General features: G+C 42.6%; 1 protein-coding gene and 1 non-coding gene across 2 annotated transcripts in view; both read left to right on the forward strand.

The window, feature by feature from the left end:
• The first annotated feature begins 492 nt into the window (after positions 1-492).
• On the forward strand, positions 493-633 carry LOC129503010 (U4 spliceosomal RNA). Its single transcript, XR_008663100.1, has one exon. It is a non-coding gene; the product is annotated as a U4 spliceosomal RNA (small nuclear RNA).
• Positions 634-8,442: 7,809 nt separating this feature from the next.
• Positions 8,443-12,761, forward strand: part of SCIN (scinderin) — a 76,817-nt gene continuing 72,498 nt past the window's right edge. Inside the window, exon 1 of the mRNA XM_055314833.1 lies at positions 8,443-8,738. Coding sequence (XP_055170808.1) covers positions 8,540-8,738 — 199 coding nt within the window. The 5' untranslated portion in view covers positions 8,443-8,539. The remainder of the gene's footprint in view (positions 8,739-12,761) is intronic.

Genomic DNA, 12,761 nt, shown 5'->3' on the forward strand with positions numbered 1-12,761 from the left:
TCTGAGAGCTTGACAACTCTAACCAGGCTGTGTGGTCTGTCACCCTGTTTCAGGCTGGACCTGTTCAGAGAATTTCAATGAAAGGTTTAAGAGATGCAATTCTGAACACAAACCGTTGAAATCAATTCCAGTTCTGTCACCTACAGTGTGTCTTGGGTAAATTGTTTGTGGTCTTTCAAAAAGGGAGAAAAATAATTCCCAGCTGGTAGGGTAGTTTTTAAGGGTTAGTTGAGTCTATTCATGTAGCGTGCTTAGGATAGGGCTTAGCACAAGGTAGGAGGCCAGTATATATTTGCTATATCATTAGTATCAACATAACCATCATCATTATCATAAGTATACAGATAAATACACATATATACATACATGTAAATATGCGTACATGAACCAAAATGGTAACCCTTTTGCTTTTACCTTGCAATTTGTACTTACCATGCACTATTTTTTAAAGGGAAGTACATAAACATTTATCTCATTTAAAAATTGCTGCCTAGCTTTGCGCAGTGGCAGTATGATAGCCAATGAAGTTTATCCGAGGCGTGATTATTGCTAATTGAAAAATTGCTGCCTTCCGACACATTATATTGATGTACTAATCTTACATTAATGTACTTTTAGTTTTTCTTTCTAGGCTTTTTGCTTTACAAATAGTATTTAAACCTACAGGATTTTATATATAACTTTGCATATGAATACCACTCTTTCTGAAGAATTGATTTGTAGAAGTGAAACTGATGGATCAAATTATATTTCTTTTTAAAAATTTGATGGATGGGATGCCTGAGTGGCTCAGCGGTGGAGTGTCCACCTTAGGCTCAGGGTGTGATCCTGGAATCCTGGGATCGAGTCCCACATCTGGCTCCCTGCATGGAGCCTGCTTCTCCCTCTGCCTGTGTCTCTGCCTCTCTTTTTCTCTCTCTGTGTCTCTCATGAATAAATAAATAGAATCTTTAAAAAAAATAAAAATGTGATAGATACTTCTAAAGTATTCTCCAATCATGCCCCCTTTTATTCTTCTAAAAACCATATAAGACTACTCTTTTTTGGGATGCCTGGGTGGCTCAGTGGTTGAGCATCTGCCTATGGCTCAGGGCGTGATCCCAGGGTCCTGGGATTGAGTCCCAAATTGGGGTCTCCACAGAGAGCCTGCTTCTCCCTCTCTCTCTGCCTATGTCTCTGAGTCTCATTCTGTGTTTCTCATGAATAATAATAATTTAAAAAGGTAGAGTTTCATATCATGATCTTAATTTTGTTTAAAATGTTATCAGAACTTATCTGTGGGTTGTATGATTAGAGATAATTTGAATCTTATTTGTAGTTGATACTTTCAAAATTGTCTTCAGTAAATGTAACTATTGTAATCAGAAAAATTTACAATAAATATTAAAATTAAAAAATAGTGGGAAAAATAAGAATGATTCTTGCTTTTCAGAAGTCTCCCAAGTATCACAATGCCCCACAATTTCTTTCGTGAAACAAACTGCCTACCACTTTTTTCCTCAGTGAGCCTCAGCTGGGAGCATGAGCACCAAGGATCTAGGGGATAATTATGGAATGGCTTACTTTTAATCTTTGTCACTTCAGGAGAGAGACTGAGCAGACCTGGAAGTGATGAGGCTCCGCTTTGCCAGCTTCAGAACAGTGTTCTCTGAAATACGTAAAAAAAAACAAAAACAAAAACAAAAAAAACAAAACAAAAACAAAACAACAAACTCTTCAAAAATCCTTTCAATCAATTTGAGTAGTCCATAGAAGCCTGTGATTTTTGGAAAGCCTCAAAGTATCAAGATAAGAGGAAGCTAGAGTCAAAGGAATAGCAAATTGCTTAATTTAAACTCAAATAAAGAGATGTTAAGTCAAGGATAGAATTTGCTGAAGGAAGAATTTATGGTCAGTGAGAAGCAGGTCTTTTAAGCCTTTAACTTTTATTTTTTATTTTATTTTTCTTAAAGATTTTATTTAATTATTCATGAGAGCCACTGAGAGAGAGAGAGGTAGAAATATAGCAGAGGGAGAAGCAGGCTCCCTGCAGGGACCGGGATGTGGGACTCCATCACAGGACCCCAGGATCCCAGGAAAATGACCTGAGCCAAAGGCAGACACTCAACTGCTGAGCCACCCAGGCCTCTTGCCTTTAACTCTTTTAAACAACCTGGTATTTGGTTTAAGTGAATTAATTAACCTTATTTTTGTAAGTACCTGCACATAAAATGATGATCTGATCATGTTTGATTTCCATCATTCTCTATGGTCATACAGCTCTGACATTTAAATATTCTAAGTAGTTGTTGACATAGTCCTTGAAAATCCTAAATTATTTCTCAAGGCTGGTCAAATCACGGCTACACACAAACAAAACTAAATGAAATGCTAATTGTGATAATTAATAAATAGATACATTTAGAAAAATCAGGCAAAAAAATAGCTACTTTAGTCTCAAGCACGTTAGCCTCAATCTTATCATATTTTAAAACCAGAATTATCTTTATATCTCTATCTGCATAAACGTAAACTTAAAGCAAAAATTATCATTTTACATCATAAATCTCCATGAGACTTTAGATTCTCAAACTTTCTTTTTGTCATAAGCATTTTCTAATATGTAAACTAAAATAATGATGGGGTTTCCTCTCAACAGTCTTGCAGGGGTTAGCTATTTCCTATACAATAAAAATAATAAATGATTTATGTATAATGAAGATATTAAAAAGGAAGTTGCTGAATCAACCTGGGGCAGTAAGTAGTTTTACAAGAAATGAATGATTTATCAAAACAGCAATCATTCAAAACCAATAAAACCTTCGCCAAGGTACTGAGACGTGACCATGTCATCATAGTATTATGTGTAATTTTAAATTAATTAACGAAAGGGAAAGTTGTATAATCCAAATGAAACTAAAAAAAGAAAAAGGTGAATTTTTTTTGAAGTTCTAGTTTGTCTAGTATAATCAGGAACAATTTAAATACAATTTCCCTAGAGTGCATTTTTCACTTTTAATAATCACATGGCTTTGATAGGTACTGGGGCTAAGGGATCTTGCTAATTATTAACTGTGTTTATTGATTGTGTTCTCACAGCTTTGGCATACATTATTGCTTTTAATCCTCACAACACTCAACTCTTCTGATGCCGGGTTCCATACTTAAACTCTTAAATCATTTGGTAAATCAAACAAAAGTTATTGCTATTCAGCAGGACTACCAATAAAACAATTGTATTTTTAATGACATTATACATTTATAGAGAAAAGAAAGCAAATAAATACCAACTTTAAAGACTTTCCCTCTCCTGGAAAAAAATATATATACACTTCCTGTCTTTTGCATATATTTAATTTCCACAATTTTGTGGTCACAATTCAGTGATGGAAATAAGATCCTCTGAGCTCTAAGATTCTGCACCTTGAGGAATGAAGATCACTTGGAAACAATTTTTTTTTGTTAGTATGTTTTTATTTTTGGTTTATCAACTCATTCCAACTCATTGCACAATGAATCAATTATATTCTTGAACATTGTTATTTATTTCAAGGATCAAACTGTGCAACATTTCCCCTGAGCATTAGCCTTCTAGAAGAACACCTGTCTTGAATTTAACCACAGTCTTCACACCTTGGGATTTTCAGTAAAAGACCTACTTACCTTGGTTGTTCAGACCTGGACTAAGAGAGTATTTGTAAATGGATAAAAAAAAATAATAATAAAAAGTCATTTAGTCCAAAATAAGCTATTCAACCACACCAATTGAGCATGTGTTATCCTAAGGCCGGAGAAGAAAATGGTGAGACACAAGTCTGTGAGTGAGCCTACAATCTTGTGAGCTAAAACACACTTTGCAATGTACTGCATATCAAGATCACCGGAAGCATGCAGGATGCTGAAATTCAGTGGAGCCAGGGTAATAATGATGTTGAATCTATGTATCTTTCTTTTTTTTTTTAAGATTTTATTTATTTGAGAGAGAGAGAGCTCATGCAGATGAGCAAAGGGGGGGGGGCAGAGGGAGAAGAAGGCTCCCTGCTGAGCAGGGAGCCAGGTGTGGGGCTCAATCCCCAGCTCTGACTCTGGGATCAAGACCTTAGCCAAAGGCAGATACTTAACCGAGTGAGCCACCCAGGCGCCCTAGAATCGATGCATCTTTAATTAAAACGTAAAGAATTGGTAAGACAGATATGGAAAAAGTACTATAACACAAAGGGGAGAAAATATTCTACTCTTAAGAGTCTAGAATTTGAGAGAGAGAAAATCTAGACATGGAAGGGAATTTGTTATCTGGTTTTAGGAAACTTTTTTGTATGGAAAATGGGCAGTCCTTATCTCCTTCAGAATTACAAATATTGTTCTCATAGGAGTGGATTTAGAGAGTGGATTAGCCACTATCAATTTCAGTTGAATTTATGAAATTCAACTTCCTATATGTCAGGGGTGATTCCAAGTTTGTGTCTATTTATTCACTTAATAATCATGACACTCCTATGAGGTATTTTTTTTTAAAATCAGTATTCCCATTCCACAAGTGAGAAAAATGAGACACAGTAATGTTAGGTAACGTGTCCAAGTTCAGTCAGTTGAAAAGTGCAGGGGCCATTCCTCAGCCTACTTCAAAGGCCTAAATAAACCAGGCCATTCACTTCCAGGCATACCTCTCCTCAAGATGAGACTCAAAGCAAGAGCAAGAAAGTAGGCCACTGGGATGGACTGAGAAGCATTTTGGATACCCTGGTTGATTAACTGTGGACACAAAATGAGAACGCTGAGTCAAAATTACATCATGTTAATGAAATTAGGAAGAAGAGGAGAAGCATGTTTGGAGAGAATGATGAGATTGATTGTTTTGGACAAGCTGAACGTGATCTTGGCAGGATCAATTTAGGGAGGTCTGTCTAACAAGAAGCTGCAAACTGAAGTCTGGAGGCTGCTTAGTCAGGACAGAACTCATGTAGTAGAAGTGAGTTACCTCAGGCACAAAATCTAAGGGAAATGGAAAAAGGATTTCATCAAAATCAATAATATTTCAATATGTTACTTGTAAAAATACTAAAATTAATGCAAAAAAAGACAAACCAAATATCAAAATTTTAAGTAAAGGAAGATCAGCATTTTTCCTCTGCCTTAGTCTCCAACATGGCCCCAGATAGCATTATTATCAATTCTACCTTAATTTGAAAACTTTTAATATTTGTCATGGTTTTTGCATCAATTTTGATTTGTTATGATACTGCCTTAAAAAAAATAATTGATCTTGGGGAGCCTGGGTGGCTCAATCAGTTAAGAGCCCAACTGTTGATTTCAGCTCAGTCATGATCTCAGGGTTCATAAGATCCAGCCCTGTATCAGGCTCTGTGCTGGGCATGGAGTCTCCTTGAGACTCTCTTTCTCCCTTTCTTCTGCCCCTCATCTCTCTCTCTCTCTTTCTCTCTCTCTCTCTCTGGAAAAAAAAAAAAAGAAGAAGAAGAAGAGAGAGAGATGATTGGTCTTGATCACTGAGCTTTTCTGTTTCATTCCTATATTTTGCATCCCAGGCAGGTGCTTCACCTGCCTTACCCTAGTCCTGCTTAAGCAAGAGGAAATTCTGCTTATCCATACTAAAGTTCTTTTTTCAATTACTTCACTAAAAAGAAATCATTTCCTTTTATTTTTTATTACTTCATTAAAAGGAATCCCTTCACTAACCGGAAAGGAATTATTGCTGAAACTGAAACTGAACTGATGAATCTGATTTTTACATTATCTTGTATCCAGATTATCAGTTCTCATAATTTTTCACAAGAGGAAGGAAGAGAACAAAGTCTTTCTCCTGTACAGAAAAGAAAACCGAGAGATATAATGGCTCAGTTAAGACTAAACTTCCTGGAGCTACATGGGACATATTAGATCAGATGCTTCTTGGGGTATAAACTGGAAGAAATAAAAATATGAAGTATATTTATGTGAGCAAATCCTAGACAAATCATTGGACTGAGAGAATGAGTTTTGGTAAATAGAATGTACTTCTGAATGAGACATACTGAGCTTGAATTCCTCCTCAGCCATTCCTAGCTAGACAACCTTTGACAAATCACAAAGCCTTACTTAGTTCCCTCATCTATAAAATGAGCCTCATTATACTTACCTATTATTGTTTTGGTTAGGAGGGGGAAAAAGAGAATATAGCTATTAATATTTATCAATCAGCATCTCAATCTATAAACACATGATATTCACAAAACAGGAAAATCCCAGAAGTTGTGCTTTTTTTTTTTTCTTTTTTTGTAGGCTATATAAAGAAGTAGGACAGATAAACCAAGAATTATAATGCACCTGGTTGCTGGAAACAAAGAGCGAGCGAGCGAGAGAGAGAGAGAGAGAGAGAGAGAGAGAGAGAGAAAGCCACATAGAGTTAGTGATTGTTGGTAGAAGAAACCAAGTAAATAAATATTCTGACCTTGCTCTCCTCTCCCACTTTGATTACCAACCAAACTCTAAACTAGTGGTCATGAAAGACCAGTGCTTTAGTCTATGTTATCATCCCTACAAGAAGACTGTAGGATCAGAAGGATGGAGAAAGTACCCAGAGAAGCAAAAGAAAGCCTACGTGGAAGCCTACCATAGTAGCTCATGATTAGTGAGCATTCCCTATGTAACACATACAGATGCTTTACTTGTGTCATCTCATTCAATGCAAATAACAGTCTTTATAGTGAATACTATTATTTTTCCATTTTATAGGTGAGGAACCTGAGACTTACTACAGTTCACTAACTTGCTGAAAGCCTCAGAACTAAGAGATGTAGGCAGGAATTGATGTACCATAGCCCACCGCTGCAGAACAATAAAGAGTAATGACTGCTTTCATAATTATCATCACTATCATCAAAATCATTTAATTCCAACCCCTCCAGCGATTATATTTCTAGGAATTTAACTCACAGTTATAATAATGCATGAGTAGAAAAAAGTATATTAAAAATGGTGTTTATAACATTGTATTAGCAAAAGATAGAAAACATTTAAGTGTCTATGAACTTGGTCAGATGAAGCTACAGTACATTTTAAGATGATATTAGTATTTACCACAGAGTAAAGAAGGCACCTCTAGGAGCATTGAGTATTAATATATATTGATATATTGTTTCAGAACAGTGTGCATAGTACCATTTCTATTAGAGAAAAAAATAACTATATTATCTATATTCTTGTAGATAAAAGAGTGTTTTTGGAAAAATACAGAAGAAGTTGATAACTTAGCTGCTTCTGGGGAAAGCAACTGGGTGGCAGTTGAAATTTTGTATTTCACAACTTTGTACTTTTGAATTTTTTCCCATAGTCACCTAATATCTACATACAAACATAAATTAATCAAGGAAAAATTGACTTGTACATTATTAGTGACCTTTTGGGGACTCTTGTAATTTGAGATAACAGTACAAGAAAATGCACATGCATAAAAATCAGTTTTCTTAATCTTCAGATCCTGAGCGATTTGCTTTTTCAGTAACAAAATCCTTTGCCATACCAGCTTCGGTTAAAAGAATGCAAAGTAAAGAGTAAAATTCCACACGAATGGTATAGTGCTGCCAAAGCAAAAACTGTAGGGTGAACAATGAGAACTCAGCCGCTTGAAGCCAGGTACCAGGTAACTCACAAGGCAAACTGCGCCTATTAGCACAGACCCTGTGCAGCGCGAGAACACCCCAGGAGGAGGGCTCGTTTTTTTCAGAAACCTTCCAGGCCAAAGAAAGCAGGTGGCAAAGAGCTTAACCACAGCTCCTGAACCCCAGGGCATTTGCGAGAGCTCTGTCCTCTGCATTAGGACCACCAGCCTTCCAGATTTTCACCTTTCCAAGAAACCTGACACGTTTTTCATGGCATTTTCAAATTGCACAGATCAAGACGGAAATTTCGGCTATCAGGAATGGAGAGACTGGCCGGTAAATGAAGGAGTTAGTGATACATAGACAGCCAATTTTCTCTCTTTCCCTTCTTTTATTTTTATTTAATTTTTATTTTTTTAAAGATTTTATGTATTCATTCATTAGATACACAGAGAGAGGCAGGGACACAGGCAGAGGGAGAAGCAGGCTCCATGCAGGGAGCCCGACGTGGGACTCGATCCCAGGTCTCCAGGGTCACGCTCTGGGCCGAAGGCAGACGCCAAACCCTGAGCCACCCAGGGATCCCCTCTCTTTTTTTTAAAAAAGGATCGCCCACCAGAGTTTAAGTTGCTGATCTCCTCCATTTACTGTCAGCAAAGAAATGTCCTTAGGTTAGAAGGCATTTCCAGGAGTCTCTGTAAATTGCCTCCGGGTCTCACGATTTTTGAGCTCGGGACTCTCCTGCTAACTCGGAGCAGGGCGTGGGAGTTCGGCACCCGCCGCGGCGATCCGAGCGCCAAGGCGCCCCCGCCCCCGCCCCCGCCCCCGCCCCCAGCCCCGCCTCCCCGCCGGGCGAGAGCTATAAAGTCGCGCCGGGCCGGGTCCCTGGCGCAGGTCTCGGCTCGGTCCGACCTGCAGGTCGTCGAGGTCCCGCGCCCTCTCCCCGAGCAGTGCCCGTCGGAGCCATGGCCCAGGGGCTGTACCACGAAGAGTTCGCCCGAGCCGGCAAGGAGGCGGGGCTGCAGGTCTGGCGGGTGGAGAGGCTCGAGCTGGTGCCGGTGCCCCCGAGCGCTCACGGCGACTTCTACGTGGGCGATGCCTACCTGGTGCTGCACACGGCCCAGGCGAGGCGCGGCTTCACCTACCGCCTGCACTTCTGGCTGGGTAAGGGGGCGCAGGCGGGGGGGGAGCGCAGGCGGGGGGAGCAAGCAGGGGGAGCGCAGGCGGCGGGGCGCAAGCAGGGAGGGCGCAGGCAGGGGGGCGCAGGCGGGTGGGGGGGAGCCCAGGCTGGGGGCGCAGCCAGGGGGAGCGCAGGCGAGGGAGAAGCGCTGGCCGGGGGAGCAGGCAGGGGGAGCGCAGGCGGGGGGGCGCAAGCAGGGAGGGCGCAGGCAGGGGGGCGCAGGCGGGGGGGCAGCCCAGGCTGGGGGCGCAGGCAGGGGGAGCGCAGGCGAGGGAGAAGCGCAGGCAGGGGGAGCAGGCAGGGGGAGCGCAGGCGAGGGAGAAGCGCTGGCAGGGGGAGCAGGCAGGGGGAGCAGGCAGGGGGAGCGCAGGCGGGGGGGCGCAAGCAGGGAGGGCGCAGGCAGGGGGAGCGGGCAGGAGGAGCAGACTGGGGGAGCAGGCAGGGGGAGCGCAGGCGGTGGGGGAGCAGGCAAGGGGGCGCAGGCCGGGGGCGCAGGCGGGGGGGGGGCGCGCAGGCAGGGGCGGCGCAGTCGGGGGCGGAGGGCGATGCCAACCTGGTGCTGCACGAGGCCCAGGCGAGCCGGGGCTTCACCTACCGCCTGCACCTCTGGCTGGGTAAGGGGGTGCAGGCCTGGGGGGCTCAGGGGGGTGCGCAGGCCGGGGGACCCCGACGCGCACAGGTCGGGGAGGGGCGAGGCGGCGGGGAGGCTGGGATTTGAAGGCTGGAGGTGGGGTGCGGCGGGGTGGCGTGGGGAGGGCCCGGGGACCCGTCGCGCCTGTCGGGTCCCCTCCGGGCGGCCCCCGTGGGGCTGGCCGCCTTCTTCGCGCCGGAGTCCGCTCTTGCGGGCGCGCCTGCAAACGCGGGGCCGGGGACGTGGGGAGCAGCCTGAGCCCGCGGGCTTGGACCTCCGCCGGGCGGATCTCGGGGCTTGGAGGCTGGCTCCTCTCGCGTCTCCCCGTTTCACCTCCAGATTGGAAACCCCGCTGCCGCCCCCCTCCCGCTGCTTAGCGCACCCAGGCTGCGGCCGAGCCCCGCTCACCTGCCCGCTCACCTGCCCGCTCACCTGCCCGCTCACCTGCTGTCCGACAGGTTCAGTCCTGGTTTCCCGGTGGGCGAGGAGACCAAGTCAGACGAGTTGGTAGGCATCCGCCGCAGCTGGCGAGAAGTACCTCCCCCCTCCTGCCGCCCTTTTCTCTAATTAATTCATTTTTATTTTTTTGCCCTTGGGCCCCGGCTTCTATTTCTCTACAAATTTCGGCAGTTAATGGTCTGGGCGACTTTAAATCAGAATCCACTTGCACCATACTGCTCGCACGTGTGGCTAACAGAATATTCCTGTTGATCGGGATGTTGGCGATCCTGGATGGAAAGGAGAAAAAAAAATAGATATTTTCAATATAAATGAATAGCTTGATATGGCATATTTATTTTTTTAGATGAGTTGCTTTACTGTAATCGTATTATTATTATTATTACTTAGCTATTTGAACAAGGATACAGTGGGAAACAAAACAGCTCCTTCAGGAGTAGTAATTATTTTGGGCTGCACTTGGGCCAGGTTGTCAGAATACTGGGCCTTGTGTGCTCTACTTTTTCCACCTTCTACTTTTACTCGTAAACATCCTGAATGTCCAGCCTCTCCCTGGAAGATCCTGTGCCAGGGGGCACACCCCATCTAACAACGTGCCGATTATCTGAGACTTCTTGCCTTCTTTTAAAACTAGCTTGCCTGCCTTGGACACACACACACACACACAGTCCTTGAAAAGCCATCATTTTTATTTCTGACATTTGAAGATTTTAAATAAAATGGCAGGAAACCTTAAGGAGTGATGTTCCCAATGGTAGTGAACACACTACCTGAAACACACTCCAAATGAGAAATACAAAGAGGAAGAAGGATTTTTTATTATAGCGTTTGATATTAAGATTTTGTGCTTACCCTAGGAAGCTTAAGCTGAATTCCAGATACATTTTGGCTTCCCAGTGTAGTGTCACTTTTCCTGTTATAGACAGGATCTATTTATATCTTATACCAGAATTCACTGAAACCTTAATATAAGACCATGTTTATAAATGAATGATGCCAGATAAAATAGTAATGTCCTCAACTTGGCCTTTCTATTCAGAACTTGGATCTAGAATGAATCAAAGTGTCTGAAATGCCCCATTTGTAATTTTGGTGAATTGAGATGTGAAGGGACTTCATATCTTGCTGTAGACAGCAGTTAAGTTTGACTTTATCAGAAGACTGCAAGAAGTTTTGAACACAGTTTGTGGGTTTTGTTTATTTTAGGAGGGGGTTTATGCTATAGGTTCTTTCTTATGCAAAGAAACTCACTTATTAAGCAAATTGTTTTTTAGGACTTACAGATTCACATTAACTCAATTATTCATTTAGTGTTCACCAATTTTGAAAACTGTAATAGAAAATGCTTTGGGCAGAAACACTTTATGACTTTTTTCAGTCTTTTTTTTTTTTTTTAAGGATTTTATTTATTTGACAGAGAAAGAGAGTGCACCAGCAGAGGAGTGGTAGGCAGAAGGAGGAGAAGAAGTAGGCTCCCCGCTGAGCAGGAAGCCCCATGTGCCCCCCCCATGTGGCGACATGGGGTTGGATCCCAGCACCCTGGGATCATGGCCTGAGCAGGAGGCAGATGCTTAAGTAACTGAGCCACCCAGGTGCCCCACACTTCATGATTTTAATGATCTAAAACTGAAGTTAATAGTGTATTAATAAATTAATTCATTCAGTAATTATTGAAAGTGCCCAGCATTGTGTAAGGCATTTTTGCATATGAATAGTTTATGAACCCTCTCTGAAAGTTTATAATCTCAAAGATACAAGAAGATAAAAAGTGATACAACACAGGTAGAACATGCTAGACACTGTGAAAGAGACAGTATCTGCAGTTATGGGGAAGCAGGGGAGGAGAGAAGCTTTGACAGAAAAAAAAGAAAAGGGTAATTGGAAGGGATCTTGTCCGAGAGAAAATCTTGGGGAACGTGGAAAAGTTTAGCACAAAATGGTCCGTGGAGCTGTTAGATGGAATTGTTCTACAGCCCTTCCTACTTTAGTTCCCTGAAGCAAGCTGGATTTCATCCAGAATATTCTAACCTGAGAGCTAAATTTGGATGAATTCATGATGATTAATCAGAGAGACAGATTGAGGAAAAGTTCCAGGGGGGAAGAGTGGAAAGTTTAGGGAGAAAGGCAGTTTAACTAAAGGATCAGTGGGAAGGAAGCTGAAGGGGAGCGAAGTTAAAATCCGATTAGGGTAGAAAGGTACGTAGGATAAAAATCAAGAAACAGGCCAGGTAAGAGAAGCAAAGGGCACACAAGAAGCAGCAGGACATACAGAGGAGAAGAGGAGAGGGAGGATCCTCTTTCCTGCTCTCTCTCAAAGGCTTTCCATAATACCTGTGCATATCTCAGATTGCTTCTGTATTATTTTTTTCTTTACAAATAAGAAATTGTCGCATTTGACTTACAAGTTGTTGCACTGGTCCTTCCATAAAAACCATTTCAGCTTTGTACCTAGCAGTTTAAAAGCAGCCACCCTGGGCAGCCCGGGTGGCTCAGAGGTTTAGCACCACCTGTGGCCCATGGCCTGATCCTGGGGACCTGGGATCGAGTCCCACTTCGGGCTCCCTGCATGGAGCCTGCTTCTTCCTCTGCTTGTGTCTCTGCCTCTCTCGCTCGCTCGCTCTGTGTCTCTCATGAATAAATAAAATCTTAAAAAAAAAAAAGCAGCCACCCTCTACCCCTCATTATTTAGAGCATCATGTCTCTGAGCACAGCTAATAATAGAGCTACTCTGCACATCCTGGACCTGCGCTACAAACACTCACCTCATTGTTTCTCTTTTCCAGTTTTTAATTTTGCATAAATGTATTTGAGAGCAGTAAACATTTGTGGTATATCTAGTCAATGCTAGGCTCTATCCAAGGCACTGGGAATCCCAAGAATTGGATTACAGCATACAGTGTACAAGTCAGGGAATGTG

This window comes from Nyctereutes procyonoides, unplaced genomic scaffold (assembly GCF_905146905.1).
Source record: "Nyctereutes procyonoides isolate TBG_1078 unplaced genomic scaffold, NYPRO_anot_genome, whole genome shotgun sequence".
Lineage (NCBI taxonomy): Eukaryota > Metazoa > Chordata > Mammalia > Carnivora > Canidae > Nyctereutes > Nyctereutes procyonoides.